Here is a 21,780-nt window from a genome sequence, read left to right as displayed (position 1 = left end):
CTAACCCATTTAGCTTGTCTAAAGCTCTGTTTCCTCATCTGGCAATGAGGATAATATTTGTTGTAAGCCCATCGCTCCCTCCCCTGCAGGCCCTCTATAGTCTGGCCGTATCAGTGGCTCGCAGCTCTTGCAAGAAGCCATGCTACCTCTCTCCTCATCTGGCACAGGCTGCTCACTCTGTGCATTGCCTTCCTTTTTTCTATTGCGCTATTCACCCTTTAAGCCTTCACTTTGTGGGCGCCTGGGTGGCTCAGTCGGTTAAGCGTCTACCTTTAGCTCAGGTCATGATATCAGGGTCCTGGGATCGAGTCCTGCACAGGTCTCCCGGCTCAGCGGGAAGTCTGCTTCTCCCTCCCTCTCCCTTTGCTGCCCCCCCCCCCACCGCTAGTGCATGCACGCTCTGTCTCAAATAAATAAAATCTTAAAAAAAAACCAAAAAGACTTCACTTTGGCAACAGCCTCCCCTGTGAAGCCTCCCTACAGCCCAACTGCAAGCATCTCATTCTAATACATGCACAGCTGAGCTTCATCTGACCTCCTAACTGCTCTCCATGCCTCCCTTCAGTTAAGGCTATGGACCATTGGCATTTTATTCTTCCTTCAGAACTGTTCAGATTGCGTCACTTCACTAGGTTATAAACTCTCACCGAAGAGGAATCAGAATGTTTTTGCAAACAGAACCAAAGGGTTCAAAGTATTTTTGATAACCTCAACTGTAACAGTCAGTTTTGTGTGTCAACTTGGCTAGGTTACCATCCCCAGTTCTTCAAACACTGACCTAGGTGTTGCTGTGAACATATCTTGTAGATGTGATTAAAGTCCGTAATCAGCTGACTTTAAGTAAGGGAGATTATCCTGTGTAATTGGGGTGGGCCTGCTTCAATCCGTTGAAAATCTTTAAGAGCACAATGGTGGCTTCCCGGCAGAAGAAAGTGCAACTCCTGAGTGTGGCTTCAGCTCCTGCCAGCCAGCTCCAGTGTGGTCCTCTCGAGGGCCTGACCCCTGGATTTAGGACTTGCCAACTAGTCCCCACAATCACATAAGCCAATTCCTTACACAAAATCTCCTAATATATATATCCCACTCGTTCTTTCACTCTGTTTGAACTCTAACGAATGCACCAACACTTCAGTAATAGTTTAAAATCTATAGTCCACCATTTGAGGCCTTTGATTATTTCAGCCTAATCTACACTGTTGGTATAATCTTTTATTAGTCCCTTGAACAAACCTTCCACATTCTGCGCAAATTGAACTATTTATTTTGAAAGCAGTATGGTGTAGAAAGAGCCTGAATTTAAGCATCAGAAAATATTAGTTATTTCATACCAGTGTGTCCTTGAAGAAAACATGTCTCTCTGAGCCTAAATTCCCCCATCTCTATTTATGAGAATCTCAACTACCAAAGTTAGAGTAGTGTTAAGCTTAATTGAATAACACATGTAAAGCACCCAGGATAGTCCTGGCATAGTGGGGCTCAATAAATACTACTCATTATCCCAGCATACTCATACATTTTCCCAACTCTGCCTCTGTTTATATCATTCAATTTGCTTCAATTCTCATCTTCTCCCTATCGTTGTTAAATTTCCACCAAGACTTACCTTTCCTGTTATCATCACCCTTGCTGAAGTAAGTTCCCCTCTATTTAAAATATGACAGTCTTTGTATCACAATGTATATTAAAGTTGTTCAATGTTAAAGCTGTCTTTTGCAATGTCGTGTAGTATAGTGACCTACATCTGATAAGGTGATTATGTGTGTACATCTCTTACCTACTTTCCTTACTTCCAGTCTCCTTGAGGGCAGAATCTGGATTTTCTATTTTTTTTTGGACAGCCTAGGCAGTAGCTAGCATTATACTGTACACTCAATTAAACATTCACTGCATTATCAGATGAATGAATACAGGAGAACTATCAGCCATGAAATCGTGTGGATTCATCGATCTAAAGACTTCATAACTTTTCTCAACAACCTGAATATCAAGATAAACATGAAAAGGCAGTGTTTGGCCCAAGACTGTTCTGGATTCAAATCTCAATTCCTCCACATCCTAGCTCAGTGGCCTTTTGCAAAATACTTAAACAGCTTTGATTTCCTCTTTTGTAAAACAAAATTATAATGCCTACTTCCAGCATTGTTAGCACTTTAAAATGACAAATTCCAAATACCCAGCAGAATGCCATTGCTAAATAAAACACGGTTGGTTCTGTTTCTTTTGCTACCATGTCAAAAATTATTCCTGTCCTCGTCAATTTTACATACAAATAATGAAAATTTCTTGAGGGAAATTATTTAAGATGCACTAAAGCATTATAAAAAACTGGCATAAACACTACTGTTCTTCCTTCCCTCATTACAGAAAAATAAAATATAAAATTGGAAAAAGTTACTACTAGAAATGTTTGCAGACTGTTAGTATTAATAATATATCATCCAGATATATTACTTTGTAGAGGATTTGGACACGGTAATAATCATTAGAATGAAGTAAAGGAAATGGGAATGGCACATTTTCCCTAATAAATGATAATTAGCAATATATTTTAAAAGAGTAAAGTGTTTTAATGTAGTAAAACCATATATGTACTTTCATATTTACTCAGTTAATATGAAGTACTATTAAAGCTTTTTGGTTTTTTTTCTTTTCATTGAAAGTACAGTAAACTAGGGACTAATTCTTAAAATGAGGATAAACAAAAAGCTCTGAGAATTTGCATTAAGAATCTCAGAAAGTTGAAAGAAGATAAGACTAGTTCCAGAAAAGCACATACATTATTTTAAAAGGGACATTTTGAGTAAGGATTTTATCACTTTCTAGCTCCTAAACTTTTAATATCAGATAAAGTTAAATATATTGCTTTGAAGTAGTTTTCTGACCTCCTGTAATAGAAAGATATGGGATGCTTATAACATGCTAAATAATTATTAAAGGGAATAGAAAATCACCAGTTAATGCCATAGGAGGATTTAAATTATATCTTTATAGCCCTCTTAAGTTACGGGGCCATTATTATTAATATACCCTTTCCCCAACCAGAGAAATAAAGATAACTGAGAAAAAAAGACTCAATACGACAAAAGCAAATGAAAGGTAAGAGTTAGCTTAGTACGACTTGCACACTGTATGAACTCATTACAGCTGATTTGATTCAATTTCTTTCCCCGGTCCTAGTGATTTTACACCATTATCTGAATCTTCATTATCTTTTCTGAACATACCTTAACTTCTTTGCTGACACCTCTAGTAATGGAATGAGACTTGATGATCAACAAAGAAGCGTAAGATGTCCATCCCACAAAACCAAGAACAACATTGATACCCAAGAAGAATCTGTCGTAAGTGTGATAATAGGACAAGCCTTTCAATGCAAGATGAATCAGCTCCTTGCAAAGGGAGACCTATGGAGAAAGGAAAATGTAACTTGCCACATGGGAAGAATCAGAAAACCTAAGTTTTAAAGGCAGGAAAATTGTTAAAATTAGAGTGCAAACTGTAAATGATGGATCAAGAACAGATTTTAATTATTCAAGGATCTTCTTGCAAAGTACAAGAAAAATTCCTGAATAGAATGAATTCTGAATCTTGATAAGGAAGGGCATTTTAAATGTAAACTACGATATGTGTAGTGATTTAAAATGATTCACTCTGTGGAAATACCTACAGATGACATACAAAAGAAAGAACTGAAGTCTCTCTAATATTGATCCCAAATAGCAGAGATATCCACATCTGTATCATTTTTTATTTTCTCATAGCAGATTAACCACGTCAGTTATAGAGCATCATTAAAACAGAAAAACAATAGCTCACTGTTTTAAAACCATAACAAAAACAAGCATTAGAAATGCATGGTATTTTGCTTAGGCAATTTGAGAAACTGAAAATAGAATTCTCTCCTTCTTTAAAATTATGACCATTTAACAAAAAGAAAATTAATGGAAAACCTAGTGGGGTAGTTGCTGAGATCTGAAGCTTCAGTATGAATCATTAGACTTCTGATAGTGTGTAGATAATGTCAAATGTACAAATATGCCATGTCCTAAAATGTTATGGGTTATAGGGTTACAGATAATTGGAATATACTTTCTCATCATAGAAAATGGCAATTGTTCATTTCCAATGCTAACCTAAAAAAGTTTACCCCTGATAATATCTGACATAACAGAAGCATGTCCATGGCTAAAGCAGCTACTTAGAAAATCCAATCCTTCTTTAATGGTTTAGGAGAGCTCCCTGGCCTGCCCACTTTGCTCTCCATTGTGTATCTTTGCCCTCCCCACACCCAAAATGACAACCAGTTATTTATGTAGATAACGCCTGCATACTTACTGCTTCATCATACTTTCTCTGTTTTATATATGATCTTGCTTTTCTTAAAATGTTTAGCTGTTTAGATTCAGAAAGCAACCTACAAAAGAAAAGGTTAGGTTTAAAATGTTTCCTCATTTCAATGATATTTTCTTTCTTTTTTCTTAATTGAAAAATAAAAGGATGGTGAAAGTTGAGAAAATAAAGAAATCAAACAAGAGAGGAACCTAAAGCTCATTGTATTACTGCTCATTATCTGAACTCTCCTCAAAAATAGCTTTAGTTAAATTTGGTTTTCTTGACTCAGAGTTTCAACCCCAAACTCCACTTATCAGCGTCATATGATCCATCATTTTGAAGAAATGGAATACTCTAGTTAACAAAGAAATTCTGACTAAATCAATGTAATTAATGGAACAGCAAATTAGTGGTGTGAGTTTCACCACTCAGCAGTCTTGTGCTCATCTGCACACAACAGACAAGGCAAATCCATTATGGCTCTTTGTTCCCCTGAGCTAGACAGGCCTGAGAACTGTCAAAAACTCCAGGCAATCAAAACCAACAATCAAAGTCAGTGAATAATTTGAACCTCTTTGCCATTCTTATACTACAGCATGTACCTGTTCTGGTTCCCTTACCTTTCATTTCTCTTTCTGTCATTTCCTTGTCCTTATTTTTACCACATTACATTTCTTAAACCTGGTTGTGGGTACAAAGATTTTTGCCATATTCTCCAATCTTTTCAGCATGTTTGAAGAGGGATATATATGAAAGTTGTATGAGAAACTGCAACTTTGCCTCCAGGGAAAAAGACTGTAAGACTAGAACTCAGGAGAGGTAACATTTTATTATTGCTTGTATAATTTTTATTGTGTATATACATCACTTTTTCATTCATATTTTCCTAATGAGGTTTTTTGTTTTTTGTTTTTAAGAAAATAATTAAAACATTAAAGTTTAACCACAGTTTCTGGCTATGATGGAAAAGCTTGGATATATCAACGCTCCCATCAGGAACAACTAGAAAGCCTGACAAAATAAAATTAAAAATCACTTTGAAGGTGCTGGAGAGCCACTGAGACCATCAAGAATTGAAGAGTTAAGATCCTAGAGAGAAGCAAACCAGAGAAGTAGTCCAGCATTCTACAAACTGTAACCCTTAAGAGCATCTGCCATTCTTATTGTTGGCAAAAGGCTGAGAACTTGGGCATACAGCTGGTGCCAGGAGGTAGAGAATCCAATAGAGCCTTTGGCAATCCCATAAGGCTGCAGAGATAAAAAAATAAAATTTGTGGCTGCCAACGCAGCCAGGACTTGAGGACCCAAAAGAGGAGACAAATAGAATGATATACAATTTTCATTCTGGATTTTAAAAAAAGACAGGAATGAAAAGCTATGTGGAATTACTTAAACTAATTTAATACAGTCTCTGAGGTGAAGTCTTATGGAACTTTTATAAGTGAGAACTCCTTTTCTAGTCTATGTGGAGAACTCAGGTAAAGAAGCAAAGGACACGTCCTGGTGAGAAGAGGAATGAGGCGGACACCCAGAGAATTCTTCAGCTGTGTAGGACAAGAGGACAAGAAGCTTTGAAGAAAGCCCCTCAAAAGGAGGACAAACGTTTTGGCAGTCTCAAGATATAGAAGAGAAGAGCCACCATGGAAGGGCTCTGGGTAACACACACTTTCCACTGAGATCCCTGGGAGGCTACACTCCAAGAGCAGACACAAACCAGAGGTAAGAGAAGACGACATATGCAACACAGTGTTGAGTCAGCTACCACTCTGTGCCTGTCAGAAGATAAGATGAAACCTCTCTGGTCAATGAGATAATCCAGACCTTCCAAAACTTTTAACATACAATGATAAGCATTCATCCGAAAACCACCAGACTCAACAACAGGACCAAATGAAAAAAGACAGCAGAAGCACACTCACAAATGAGGTGGTTATTGGTGGTGTTATCATGTATGCTTTAAAATAATTGTGGTTAATATATTCAATAATAAAAAGAAAGATCGAAAACTATACCAAAGAACTGGAATCGATTTTAAAAATGAATTGAAATGGAAATTCTACAACTGAAAAAAAATGTAATAACTGAGACTCAGAACTCAGCGACAGCCAACTGGACAAAGTAGGAGAGAGAGTTGGTGTATTAGGATAGGTCAGTAGCAAATGTCCTGCCTGAACTTTGAAGAGCAGAAAGAATGAAAAATACAGAAAAGACTATTAAAAAACCCCCAAACAATATACAAGTTGTTGTGAACAGCCCTAATATTTATACATGTAAACAGAATCCTGGAGAGGGAGGGAGAATTTGGCGGAAGTAATATTTGATGATAATGGTGACAGCATGTTTCTACATAGTAATTTGTATGAAAAAATTTTTCTTTATTGACTAAATTTTTTTATATTGAAAACATCAAATTTTAAAAGAATCTATTACTAGCATGTTATGCTTCAGTAAAAAGAAAAAGAGGATGAGTATTAATTGTGCACATTTCTTTGCTTTGATTGCTACTATTCCATCTTTTTTCAGTTATTTGAACACTGTAGAAGAAAGTAAACCATGCTTTAGGATTATTAAGAATTTTATCATCAATTATTCAGGATGACTAGTGTTTGGAGGAGAAAATCTTAAAATGCTGCATTTTGAAGTATTTTATCTTCCATATCTTCTCAAATTTTTATTACAAAAATATTTTGCTTGTACTTAATACACAATATTTTAGAGATAGCTAGTGATATCTAGCCTATTCCTTTTTAGAACATCTATTTAGATTACAGGAAAAATATTTCAAGAAAATAAAGACAGAGAAGGGATAAGTTATTTCTAGAATAATCTGTGTTCCTTTATACTGACCATTGATACAGAATCTTATTTTCATCTTTTTACTCATAACTGAGTAAACAAACATTTTCTATGTATGTATGTGATATATAAAAGTTACATTTTTAATTTTAATTTTATTTTTTTAAGATTTTATTTATTTATTTGACAGAGAGAGACACTGCGAGAGAGGGAACATAAGCAGGGGGAATGGAAGAGGGAGAAGCAGGCTTCCCGCAGAACAGGGAGCCTGATGCGAGGCTCGATCCCAGGACCCTGGGATCATGACCTGAGCCCAAGGCAGACGCTTAACAACTGAGCCACCCAGGTGCCCCAAAAGTTACTTTCTTTTTAAAACAAGAATTTCAATTTTGAAGGAGAAAACTGCATTTCTAGTAAATAATTAGTAAGTCAGATGGGTGAAGTGGTAGAAAGATTCACATTGAAATCAGTATTTAAATTTGGTCTAAGGGAGGAACTTTAATCCATATCAGCTAAAAGAAACAAATATATTAAAAAGAACCAAAGTAGCTTTTGCCATTTTGGTAGAAAATATATTAAAATATTTTGTTAAAATTTAACTGCCCTGAGTTTACATAGTGACTTTTAAGTAAAAGAGAATAGCTACTTTTGCTTCTATTGGCAAGGTACAGTATTTCCTTCCCACTTTCATTTTCTTCTGAAATACTCCTTAAGAGACCTTTCTTGTTCTCATTTCATGTAATTTTTTTTCCTTTAAAGTTATTCTGACCTTACTTTGTCCTCTATGGCACACAGTTTTCAAATACAAAGTGTATCTCCTCCTTTTTAAGGTACTTTCACAAAGGCAAAACTTTTATGCTTCTCCTAGTCATATAGCGCCACCTGCTGGTCACCCCTTGGCATAGCACAGCGTTTCGTTAAGTTCTACTTGCCAGGTATTTCATGACTTTTATTCTTTCTTAGAGGTCTTTAAGATATAAAAGATAAAATCTACTTAATTTTTAAAGAACAGGATAATATAGGATATGCAATTACCATATGGATCCACTGGACTCTTTTACAAGTGTAAAGATATGTTAAAGGATCTTAGCAATTAATTTTTCTCACATCTTGAAACATTTGCTATTTCATCACCCCAGGAATTATTACATTATTCATAAATTATTCATGCTAGACAAGACTAAATAAGACAATGGAAGAATGGTGGAGAGATATCATTAAACTAAAATCTAGTGATGCTGGTGAAATTGATCATGTTAAGTTAAATCTCAAGACTATGACTTCAGATGTCAATATCCTAGATAAATTTTCTCAAACTTAAGAACTGATGAGTGAATCATATATTTCTAAGAAGAAAAAGGAAATATGTTACTTATTCAAGAGGGAATGGCTTCACTGAACAATTGTTTGTAACAAGAACTTTAACTGTTTTGCAAAAAGGATCTGTGACAAGTATTCTTTCATCTATTATGATGTTTATATGCCAACATTTACTTGATATAGTTTCTAAGTGGATAATGCTAACATTAAGTGTATATATAAAGGTGAATGGAAGAAAACGGATGGTGTAAACCTGAAGAAATTCATTGGATTAGAGAAAAATAGAGAGTCCCTTGTACTCAGATGGTAAATGGCAATAACTGTTTTTTCCTGGTATACTGAACATATGTAATAAAAAAAAGATACTAATCATAACAGAAATAAAATACCCAGGAATAAAATAATGAAAAATGTATATTATAGGGAAAACTATAAAAGTTTACTTAAGGACGTAACGGAGAATATAAGTAAGTAAATGTTGTATAGTAATACTGTCAATCCTCACCAAATTACTTCCTAAATATAGTATAATAACCAAAGAATTTTTCAATAACTCAAGACACTAATTCTAATATTTATATGGAAGAATACATTTCTTTATTGATGCCCATTATTTTTATGATCTCATTTGATCATTTGTGCCAGTGATTAAAATACCTATATATTTTTGTTCTTTTTAAAAATATGTGCTTTATCAAAGTACTATATGCACATAATTTTAAAAAATCAGAAACAGTACAGAGGGCATAATGACAGCCAACAAACCCCTGTCCCACCCGTCTCATCTCTCAGTTCCCCAACCCAGAGACAAAAACTTTTACACCTGTCTATTTTCAGTTATTCTGGTAGTTACCTCCATGTTTCTTAATAATATGCTTTTACTACTATTTCTTGACTGGATGACCGGAGACATTTTCTGTGGACTCCTCACTGACCCTGCCTGTTTCTGCTGTCTCCTCCCCACTCAATACGGTTATATTATTATTTTTACCTCTTCTGTTGGCTACATTGGTCACTTTATTTTTTAAAAGATTTTATTTATTTATTTGACAGAGAGAGAGAGAGTACAAGCAGGGGGGAGTGACAGGCAGACAGAGAGGGAGAAGCAGGCTCCCCGCTGAGCAGGGAGCCCAATGTGGGGCTCAATCCCAGGACCCTGAGACCAGGACCTGAGCAAAGGCAGACACTTAACTGACTGAGCCACCCAGGTGCCCCTGGTCACTTTAAGTAAGCTCTACCTCCAATGTGGGGCTCGAATTCACAACCCCTAGATCAAGAGTCACATGCTCTACCGACTAAGCAAGCCAGGTGCCCCTACACTGGTCACTTTAATAAGGTAATACCTACACCTCTGTCTTACTTTCTCAACTATATCCAGAATTTCCACATTCTATTTTATGAGGACAATAGCACCACTACTATTCCACTTATATTTCTTTCCTCCTCTGCCTTCCAACCTGTAACCTTGTACACTGTCAAGATGGGGAACATTTACATTCTAGTCTGTAATCACAATTAAGTCTTCCTTTCTTTGTCTGAGGTTTGACTCTAAAAGCTGAAAACCAGTATTTACTTTATTATGATTATTTAAATACTTAGTAGCTAAGTTTTATGCTATGATTAGATTCTTGTCGGTTTCATTGAAGCTTTGATCTATGTGCCACTGTTAAATGAATTCTCTTTCTCATACTCCCAGCAGCTGTTCGAAATCACCTTACATATTATATTAGGTTGCTTCATATTTGAAGCATGCTTTCTTGTACGGTTGGAAATGTTTTCTTTTCCCTGAAGTTTCCACTTGCCCTTGTTTCAGGGGATGAAGAAATGTACACCATCCATGTGTGCCATTGTGTTTCCTCCAGCTTCTTATTCAATGCATATATTAAAATTCATTTCATGTGGCTATTCTAATTTGGAGGATTTGTCTCCCAGTTGAACTATTCTTGTACAATGTATTATTCTATAAATTTATAGTTGCATTTCTTTTTTAAAATATGCATCTTGTACTCTTTCTCATTTTGTAAAGTGTGTGCTTTTTGTTTTATGGATACCATAGCTTCTCAGATATTTCTGAGAATTTTAACATTTTTAGGTTCTTTTCTGTTCCTTAAATTATTTCCTCAGGAGTCAATTCTTCATTTAACCTTAGGCACTTTTTGGTTATATTGCAGGCTTCTGACAAATGGTGATTTTTCAGCCAGACAAGTCTGCAGGCAGAGCTGGTAGCTTTGCCCCGGAGTGGGTGAGCCACTGGGGAGGAGTCAAGCATGCTGCAGGGCCCCCAGATGACATGAGGCTGGCAGTGGCTCTGCAGGCAGATGTTGAGCATCAAAGCACAGTAAGTTCATGGTCAGCCAGCAGGTAAGTGGAAGAAGGAAGGCAGTGTGCACCTGAGCCCTTTGCAGAAGAGTACCTCTTCCCTGACCAGTCCTTTTAGAGTGGCTGGTCTAAAGTAACCCACAGTCTCGCTTTCAATGTCCTGTGTATTTTCTTCATACCAGGAATTGATAATATATTTCTTACTCATTTATTTATTTTATTATGCTCTGACTGTACCACTACACTATAAACAGATGCATAAGTTATGTATATGAGATAATATGGGGCAAGTTCCAATCAGTGAAGACTTGGCTTTATAAGCACATGTGATAATCTTACAATTAGGAACACCCTTCAAAGGTAATTCTACCTTTAATGTATATTATATAATATTTAGGGTAATTAATTTCATATGATCATAAGTTGCAAAACCCTAATTTTTCTTGGTTTTTGATCTTCTATTCACACAAATACACACACACAAAGTCAGGGATGTAATCACATTATTTAGAGGCTAATGCAATATTTAAGCCTTTCTAAGTTTATGAATACCACACTAGCACTACAGAAGTTGTCAAAAATAATTCCAGTGAAGTCATTCAAATGCATCCCTAACACCCATATTTCAAAGAGTTTCTATGTATTTCGGTAAAGACCAAAATCCTTCCTAAGTAAATGTGAATCCTTGCTAATTGAAAATGACCCTTGGGCGCCTGGGTGGCTCAGTTGGTTAAGCGACTGCCTTCGGCTCAGGTCATGATCCTGGAGTCCCGGGATCGAGTCCCGCATCGGGCTCCCTGCTCGGCAGGGAGTCTGCTTCTCCCTCGGACCCTCCTCCCTCTCATGCTCTCTGTCTCTCATTCTCTCTGTCTCAAATAAATAAATAAAATCTTTAAAAAAAAAAAAAAAAAAGAAAATGACCCTTGAGGAGGAGGAATAAAGGGGGCTGAATAAGCCAGCCCACATCAGAAGTGCGGAGCCAGGGTTGTGACTCATATCTCCCCTCTCCTGATTCAAGGAAAACAGATCTAGGAAAGCAAAATCCTACTGCCCACCAAAGTCTGCTCTCCTCCTTACCCACCCAATAGTTGTCAAGGTCTCCCAGAATTGTATCATGGGCCTTTTCTTGTCACTTTCTAAGTTCTCCTAGAGCCTCCTACACGTCCAACAGTTAACACCACCATCTTCTCTTATGCTGATGCCTCCAAATCTACACAACCAACTCCCATCTCTATATTGAGATCCAAGTCCCTAACTTGTTACACTAATTTTATTTCTAGCTAACTTCCAACTAATTCTAACTAATTAATTGGTACCTTCAGATGTAAGCTAAACTCAGAAACATTCATCCTTGACCCTCAAACTATCTCTTCTTTCTTTCTACAAGCCATAATGGTACCACCACCTCCCGATCAACCAAGCCAAGAGTCCCTACACCTTCCCAGGCAGGCCCTGTTCAATGGTCTCCTTAATGTCTCCCACATCTCTCTGTGCCCCTTTATCTCCTTTATCAACCATTCAAAAGCATCTGGCAACTGGCCCATTATTTACAAAAACAATAGAAGAGGCTTTTGTTTTGGAGTTCACACTACTACAAACAAAAAAGACAAAGTTTCTAAGTAATCTACCCTGTCAGTCCTCAAACTCATTAAAAAATTCCTTCCTACAAGTTAATAAAAACATGAGACTTACTTAAATGGTGTAAAAAAAAACGGTAAAGTAGCTTCTTTTTTCTGAGTCATTTTCACCTGGAACGAGACAGGAAAATATTTTACTATATTATAAATGAGAAAAAAAAAATCAGTTTCATTTTGAAATACAAATATACATTAAAATGTCTCTTTGGGGATAGTTTATTACTTTCAAACTAAATGGAATTTTATGTTACTATTTTATTCCATAAATATTTAAACAGAAATTTCAGATTATCATACTATCACAATAAGCTGAGAATTAATCATATCAAGCTTGCAAAATAACATATTGTAATGTAATTAAACAATACTTTTTTTTTTTTTAAAGATTTTATTTATTTATTTGAGAGAGAGAGAATGAGAGAGAGCACATGAGAGGGGGGAGGGTCAGAGGGAGAAGCAGACTCCCCGCCGAGCAGGGAGCCTGATGCGGGACTTGATCCAGGGACTCCAGGATCATGACCTGAGCCGAAGGCAGTCGCTTAACCAACTGAGCCACTCAGGCGCCCTAAACAATACTTCTTTTACTCTTAGAAAACAAAATAAGTCAAGCTGCATTAATAGTATTAAGAATAACAAAGTTTCAGTTAAATGGTCACCTCTTTAGCTTAGTTTAAACACATGGTAATGTACATGAAAAACCAAGAAATGTTGCAATCTCTAATACTACTTCTGTGGGGGCAAATTCCAATCAATAAAGAGTTGGTGTGTAGTCTTTATAAGCATATGTGGTAGTCTTTTTTTTTTTTTTTTTTTTTTAAGATTTTATTTATTTATTTGAGACAGAGAGAATGAGAGACAGAGAGCATGAGAGGGAGGAGGGTCAGAGGGAGAAGCAGACTCCCTGCCGAACAGGGAGCCCGATGCGGGACTCGATCCTGGGACTCCAGGATCATGACCTGAGCCGAAGGCAGTTGCTTAACCAACTGAGCCACCCAGGCGCCCAGCATATGTGGTAGTCTTAAAATTAGAGACACTTCTCAAAGGTAATTCTACACCTCAAACTGATTCATGGAAAGTGCACTTCAAAAATGTTAAACTTTATGACACTAGTCAAATATACAAAATTTAAAGATAATAAACTACAGAAAATAATTTCTTAAAACACAAAATCAAATATTTTCACTTATATTTGATTTTAAAGTTGTAGTAGTATCCATTTTTGTGTGTATATTTTACCTTGAATTGTTCAAGAATCTGCATTGCATTTGTAAACATGCTCTCTGCTTTGAAGAGATCAGTGTTGTTAAGATAATCTATAGGAAGGATACCCTGTAAATAATAAACACTGGTTTAATATTAGTATTAATATTATTAGCATACTATTATTAGTATTAATAGCTCAGGCTGTTCTTATAAAACAAAACATACTTACAAAGGAAGCACTAGAGATACTTAGATGAACAAATTACTGAAATAATTAAGCAAAATATCTTTTTAAAAATCGTAACTGAAAAACGTTCTATTATTTTTCTACAAAGTAGATATAATAAAGTAAATAAAGCAAAAGAGATGAAATAGGTTCAATAAAACCTAGAATCTATTCAAAGACTACTGTGTGCTAGGCAGTGAACGAAATGCTTTGCACACATAAAAAATCACTATGGTGGGTCCCAACCAGTATACCTAAAAAGAAGAAAAAAAGGCATAATAAGAAAATTGAGAGTATACTGGGCACAGTAAGAGTAAAGACTGTTCTGTGAAGCTTTTGTCTCAGTTATACACATGCACACATACTTATGACTAGCAGGGTCATTTTCTCAGAGTTCTGAGTTTGATGACATAATTTCTTAGAAGTTTGATTTGAAGAGCTAGTAAGAATGGCTGGTTGGAAAATATACATTTTGGCTTTTCAGCATCCAGTTCCCTCCCATTCTTAACAGCATTACCATTCTATGTTTAGAAATCTACCCCACTATGGAATTTAAGAAACAAAACAGATGAACATTGGGGGAGGGAAGGGAAAAATAAAGATAAAAACAGAGAGAGAGGCAAACCGTAAGAGACTCTTGACTATAGAGAACTATAGAGAACAAACTGAGGGTTGCCGGATGGGCGGGGGCTGGGTTAAATGGGTGATGGGCATTAAGGAGGGCACTCTCGATGAGCACTGGATGTTATATGTAAGTGATGACTCATCACTAAATTCTACTCCTGAAACTAATACTACACCATATGTTAACTAACTTGAATTTAAATAAAATCTTGGCAGAAAAAAAAAGAAATCTCCCCCACTGGATATAATATAGTAGGTTTCTAATGGAGCCCCACCTTCCTTTACTGAAAGGTAGACAATTAACCTAGGCTAGCCCACTCAAATGGTAAGCACTGGAATTTGACTCTTGACAGTCAAGGAATAAAAAGTACAACAGGTATAATACTCTTCTCCCCTAGTGTAGGTGCCCTGGGCACAACTGTTTGGTTCTTTCTTCCAAGTCTCTGGTGCTCTCTTAGTTCCTGTTCATTTCTAAGTCTGGTTTTTGAGCACCCCTTTGATTCAACAACCCAGCAATATCTTTTTAATAAATTCCTTTTAAATGGATTAAGTTTCTGCTGCTTGCAATAAAAATTATTTATATATTTTTACCACTTATAACTGAAATACAAAGATAAATCTGTACACATTTTAAAAAATAAAAAATTTTAAAGAAAAGCTGTTAGACTAGTGCTCCATGTTGTAGGTTATAATACACACAGTTATGAGACATTATTGTATACTTAGAGAGGAAAATACAGTTTTAAATGTAACCAAAGATTATTCAGTAAGACATAAAAAAGTAAATTTTACTGTACACTAACTTTTTTTTTCCTGAGAGCTGATAAGAAAATTTTACTCCTTACCACTGAATTAAGGGGAAAGGGAACTCCAATAAGAGAAGCCATCAATGGTGCAACATCAGCCTACAAGCAGAAAAGTTCAATTCTAATAAGTCTACAGACATCAATAAGAATATTAAATAATCTAATGCAACTATATTTTGGACTATAATCATGCTGTTCATTATATTCCATTACCTTGAAACATTTAATATACAATAGATATCGACTCTAAAAATATCATTTGTTACAGCTGCATTAATGTATAAAAAAATAAATTTGAAAGAGCCCCAAAAAGGTTATCTACCCTGGTGGCTAAGAACTTGACTACTTTATATAATAGTTTTTCAGTATTATGAAAAGGATGCCTTAACTAGATAGAAAGTAAATAGCAATAGAGGGCTCTAACTGGAGAAATGTATTCATTAACTAAAGAAGTATATACCAGAAGGTTTGGCCAGCCAGTGAAGTCCAGGAAAGATATAACCCCCCTAGTTTCCTAGAGAGTTGTTTCTGCTCCCACTTCCATTTCCCCAGCTCCCCACCACTCCTCAGCCCGCTCCAAGTTCCTTTTTGACCCTTCACCATCCCACTGACCACTCTCCCTTGGAGAGCTAACATCCTCTGTTTTTCGACATCTGACTGTTTTTATATTAGTCCTTATCATTTTTCAGGCAGTAAAGTGCTTAGATGTCAGAATACCCAGTTCCAAATCCTTGCCTGCAATCTCTCAGACCTTGGGCAGGTTACTTAACCTCCCCCAATGCCTTGGTTTCCTTATCATTTATTTACTTATTTCCTTATCATTTATTTATTTTAAAAACTCTCCCTTAACAGAGTTATGGCATAATTAAATGAGATTAAATTTATGAAGTACCTGGCACATAATAATCGTGCAATAAATGGTAGCTACAAATGCTGTTGTGGTTATTTTAATTGGCCTCTCAGCAGCACTGTGTAGCCCACTCCCTTCTCAGCTTCTGTAACACCGCACTCCACTGAGTGTCTTCAATTTCACTGTGGCTCTTTTCCAGATACCATCTCTACTTCCCCATTTAAAGTTGGAGCTTGGTCCCAGGCTCTCAACGCTTCTCACTCTTTACCATCTGGACTCTCTTTACGAAGTAGCATCCCAGAGAAAATTGGAAAACTCCAATGGCCTCTAATTGCCTTCTCCCTTTTCCCCAGTCCCCTGTTGGCCTCCTCTAATGCTGCAGCCAGAGAAGTTCTTTCACCAAAAGACAGATTATATCACTCTCCATGCTTCAAATACTTCAAGGGCTTCCCCAAGCTTCAGGATTAAGTCCACAGGCCCAAAAGGCCCTTCAGGGTCTAGCACCTACCCAGACATCATACTACAGTCTCAGTTGCTCTGTGCTGTGACCCTTTCATATACCATTATCCTCTTCCCAGAGCTCTGTGTACATAATGCTGCCTCTGCCTGGAAAGGGAGAGTGAGGATCATGTGCCTCGTAACTCCTACTTCTTCTTCAGTCTCAGCTCAATCCTCAATGTCTTGGGAAGACTTTGTTGACCATACCATCTACCAGATACATCCACTCTATGCTCTCCTGGCTTCACAGTCCTCTTTTGTAGTACTTAGCACAGCTGTAATTTTACATTTATTTGTATAATAATTTGGTTACTCTGTTCTCACCCCCACACTGTAAGCTTCCCAGGGCAGGCATTTTGTCTGCTTCGACTCATCATTATATCCCTTATACATGTTTAATGCTAATGTCTACACAATGTTCAAACATACTGTAGACACATAACAATGTTGGTGGAAGGAATGAATAAAGAAATTCTCATCTAATGTAGATTTGAAGTAGAAGCATTCAGAGAGCAATAGCTGAATCGATATTTAGTTTTAAACTATAATCCAATCTGGCTATAAGTAAAACATTTTTTTTTTTTAAGATTTTATTTATTTATTTGACAGAGAGAGACACAACGAAAGACGGAACACAAGCAGAGGGAGTGCTAGAGGGAGAAGCAGGCTTCCCGTGGAGCAGGGAGCCTGATGCGGGGCTCGATCCCAGGACCCTGAGATCATGACCTGAGCTGAAGGCACATGCTTAATGACTGAGCCACTCAGGCACCCCTAAGTAAAACATGTTTTATGATCTTCAAGATATTCCCTATTCCTCTGACAGTGATTTTTATTGCAAAATTAATTAAGTTGCTATTCTAATTTTATATATTTTCATTTATTTGGGTGATATGCAGCCATCCTGAGAGAAAAGACCATTCTTAATATGCTGACAGAGAACAGGCTTCTGCAATCACAGGCCTGAAAATGAGCTCCTGGACCTTGGTTTATCCACTACAATAAGAAATACCGGCTTGTGAGGTGACCTGGAGAAGGTAAAATAGTCCTACCACCTTGAAGGCCATATACCAATAATGCCATGCCTTTTACAAATAGTGAAGATGGCTGTTTACATAGCATATCTTCAACAATGAAAATTCCATGCTTCCTATTCATACATAATGTTACCAGTCTAACTTGATTAAGTTGGCCATGCATTTTCCTGTAATCTAAGGTTTCTAGCTAAGTAATCTATATTTTGTCATCTTTTTTCCATTGCATTTGTAAGCATCCTGGCTAGAATTAAAGATAAAATATGTGTTAATAAAAAAGAAATGGTAACTCATACTATAGGGGAAAAATCCATAATAGGGTTTTATTATTTATTAGCTCTGTGCTTAAAGCAACTAAGCAAAGCAACCATGACAAGAAATCACAGAAATTGAACAGGCATGCAGATTTCTAATTCTTTAATTAGCCAATGTTATTTGGAGGGAGTCTTCTTTCAGTTTTACTTGAAGCTTTTTTTATTTTGCCAGAAGAAAGATTAGTTGAGTTAAAATATTTGCACTAGAAGGATTTCCCTTGGTAATTGAAATGTTTTGAAAAATCCTTTATCATCATTATTTTTAATATTGTTTTTCACATTTTTTTTTTTTTGGTCTAAACTTCTTATAGGAGATAAATTTGAAAGTGATTAAATTGAACTGAATACCTGATGGATATCTTGCCTTTTCCAGTTCTCTAATTTCCATTCTGAAACACAGATACAAGAGCTGATGTTAAGATTAAAAATAAATAATAGTTTCATTATTAAGAGAGATCAAGGCATAATGTCAAATGAAAGTATTGGGAAAATCTATTTTAAGCCAACTATGAATAAAAAGGGCACTTAAACAGGCACAGCTATATATTTTTAAAACTAGAATTTTAAAGGAATAGCTTTAAAATAAATATTAGTGTTTTCTGTGATGATTTATTAAACTTTCAAAATGCTCATTTGCAGACAATTGTTTCAAAACATCAAAAGGCCAAGGAAGGGAAGATCAAGTAAAAGGCACAATGATAACAGCTGTCAGCATGACTACAACTAATGACAGTCCTGCTCCAGGGAGTAATTAAGGCAATTGATAGTCTGCTGGGCAACCTAACCCTTTCTTCTTTCTATAATGGCAGTTGCTTGCAAAATACTTAAAATTGTAGCTGTGATGTTCCTACTGTCACTAATCCCAAATGTTAAAATACTATAGTGAGTTACTATTAAAATCACCTTCAGAGATACCTCATTCCCCTATTTTTCTACATATAAATTCAGAAATTTCATTAAACAGTCATCAAAACAAATGATGAGAGACCATGTCTTGATTTAATGATTTTAAGATATATTACCAAAAAGGTTCTAAGATATTTTTTATGATGAAATTTCCTTTAATAAGCTAGTAAAGTTTAAAAATATGTTCCTGGTTCTACTAGTCAGCTACTAAAAATTCACACTAATCACCTGATGAGGAAAGAATGCACATTCCCTTTCTCTATAACTTATGATTCCTAATATTCATGTAAGAAAAAAGTATATTCCTTCTGTAGTGATTTTTGAGGTTAAGTCATTCTAAACCATTAATTCACTGAGAAATCAAGTGCCAAAATAAAGTTTTATCTCCTAAGTACAAACATACTATTTAATCTAGTTTCTATTAGACCCAATCTAATCCATTTACCACAGAGCATAGGAATGTAAAATGGCAAAGCTGCTTTAGAAAACAGTGTGGCAGTCTGCAAGAAATTAAACATAGAGTTATATATGACCCACTTATTCCATCCCTAGGTATCTACCCAAGAGAAATGAAAACATATATCTACACAAAAAATTTTTACACAAATGTTCATAGCAGCACTATCATAATAGCCAAATATGGAAACAACCCAAATGTCCATAAGATGATTGAATAAATATGGTCTATACATACAATAGAATATTATTCAGCTATAAAAAAACTACTTATACATGCTACAATACAGATGAACCTTGAAAAAATTATGCCAAGTGGACGAAGTCAGACACAAAGACCAGACAGTGAGTAATTCCACTTTTTTGAAATGTCCAGAATAAGCAGATCCAGAGAGAGAAAGTGGACTAATGGTTGCCAGGTGATAGGGAGAGGGAGAAATAAGGTGTGACTGCTAATGGGTAGGGGGTTTCTTTGGGGGTGCTGATGAAATGTTAGTAATTAGATAGTAGAGGTGATTGTACAGTCTTGTGAATATACTAAAAACCCTGAATTGTACACTTTTAAAACATGAATTAAAATTAAAATAGTATGAGAATTATATTTCGATAAAAAAATAAATTCAAAGAAATAGTCTAAGGAAATCTTATTATGCAAACCAAAAAGAGTCTTCCATGATAGAAATACCTAAACATGGCTGTCCCTGGAGAAGGTTTTAAAAAGAAAATTTCTAGGCCTCACCCAGACTCATGGAATTAAAATATCTAGGGACAAAGTCTGGAAATCTGTTTGTTTTTTTAATCTGTATTTTTAGCAAGGGTTTTGGATGAGTTTTGTTTTTTTTTTTTTTAAAGATTTTATTTATTTATTTGACAGAGAGAGACACAGCGAGAGAGGGAATACAAGCAGGGGGAGTGGGAGAGGGAGAAGCAGGCTTCCCGCCGAGCAGGGAGCCCGATGAGGGGCTCGATCCCAGGAGCCTGGGACCATGACCTGAGCCGAAGGCAGACGCTTAACGACTGAGCCACCCAGGCGCCCCTTGGATGAGTTTTATACAACTAATCTGGAGTAAGGCATTTGAAAGGAATTTGTTTTGGCCAATTAATAAAAATTTTGGAACTCTAGAAAAAACCTTACCTTACCCAATAAGCAGAGCTCCAGGAAAAAGGAATTCATTTTCCTTATGGATTAGGAAGGAAGGGAGGCTTGAGTAACACAGACAGCCTTCAAAAGTACTAGAGACAGGGCACAATCAGTCCAGTTGTGAAATGTCAATTTGTGACATATGTGTGATTTATCTGAATGATAGTCTTTGCAGGTAAGATTTGACTCAAGAGTTTAATGTAAATCCCAGCAATAAAAAGGCTTGTGGGAAAAAAAAGTAATAGGATAATTTATACTTGTATCTTCATAAGGCAGATAACTAAGACTATATAGTTCCTTTCTTTTTTCCTTTTTTTTTGAGAGAGAGAGAGAGCGCGCGCCCATGTGTGTGCAGGCACGTGTGAGCAGGGAGGGGAGAGTGGGAGGGAGAGAGAGAATTCTAAGCAGGTTCCAGGCTCAGCGCAGAAGCCTGATGCGGGGCTTGATCTCATGACCCTGAGATCATGACCAGAGCCAAAATAAGAGTTGGATGCTTAACGGACAGAGCCATCTAGGCACCCCTAAGACTATATATTTCAATCTGAATATTATAAACCAAATAATACAAACTATACAAAAGTAATACATAAAAATCATAATGATACAAATATCAAAAAGAAAACTATAACTTGAAAAGTAATCTTTTAAAGTTAAACTTTGGTTTTATTTTAAAATGTTATATTTATAAAAACAATAAAGATAAATGTTTATACCTTTCAAAAATGCATCATCAAATTTCTGAGCTGACACTTTTTGGGGATACTTGATTCCAGCTCCCCAAGAGACAAAAGGAGTTAAAGTCTCTGAAGGATGACCAGCCCCATGGAAACCTACAAATAAGACACCAAGAGTAATAAGACAAGTGTATAAGAACTAACTTATATATTTTTTTAAATACTTAATTTTTTTTAAAGATTTTATTTATTTATTTGACAGAGAGAGACACAGCGAGAGAGGGAACACAAGCAGGGGGAGTGGGAGAGGGAGAAGCAGGCTTCCCACTGAGCAGGGAGCACAATGCGGTGCTCGATCCCGGGGACCCTGGGATTATGACCTGAGCCGAAAGCAGACGCTTAACGACTGAGCCATCCAGGCGCCCCTCTAATTTCTCATTTTATTTTATTTTTTTTTAAAGATTTTATTTATTTATTTGAGACAGAGAGAATGAGAGAGAGAGAGCACATGAGAGGGGGGAGGGTCAGAGGGAGAAGCAGGCTCCCTGCCGAGCAGGGAGCCCGATGCGGGACTCGATCCAGGGACTCCAGGATCATGACCTGAGCCGAAAGCAGTCGCTTAACCAACTGAGCCACCCAGGCGCCCT

General features: G+C 36.4%; 1 protein-coding gene across 10 annotated transcripts in view; it reads right to left on the bottom strand.

The window, feature by feature from the left end:
• The window catches only part of PIGN (phosphatidylinositol glycan anchor biosynthesis class N), a 112,292-nt gene that overhangs the window by 59,034 nt on the left and 31,478 nt on the right, over nucleotides 1-21,780 (bottom strand). For 9 of the 10 annotated variants that reach the window (XM_081801083.1, XM_081801084.1, XM_081801082.1 and 6 more), the window contains 7 exons: nucleotides 21,173-21,289; nucleotides 18,305-18,345; nucleotides 15,303-15,362; nucleotides 13,641-13,733; nucleotides 12,460-12,515; nucleotides 4,336-4,414; nucleotides 3,225-3,404 (listed from right to left, as the gene is read on the bottom strand). In XM_081801083.1, coding sequence (XP_081657209.1) covers nucleotides 3,225-3,404; nucleotides 4,336-4,414; nucleotides 12,460-12,515; nucleotides 13,641-13,733; nucleotides 15,303-15,362; nucleotides 18,305-18,345; nucleotides 21,173-21,289 — 626 coding nt within the window. The remainder of the gene's footprint in view (nucleotides 1-3,224; nucleotides 3,405-4,335; nucleotides 4,415-12,459; nucleotides 12,516-13,640; nucleotides 13,734-15,302; nucleotides 15,363-18,304; nucleotides 18,346-21,172; nucleotides 21,290-21,780) is intronic. The other variant, XM_081801088.1, reaches the window with a different exon arrangement.

This window comes from Leptonychotes weddellii, chromosome 13 (assembly GCF_054177405.1).
Source record: "Leptonychotes weddellii isolate Sample4059 chromosome 13, ASM5417740v2, whole genome shotgun sequence".
Classification (NCBI taxonomy): Eukaryota; Metazoa; Chordata; class Mammalia; order Carnivora; family Phocidae; genus Leptonychotes; species Leptonychotes weddellii.
The sequence above is the reverse complement of the archived record's forward strand: the minus strand, read 5'-3'. Positions and strand labels throughout refer to the sequence as shown.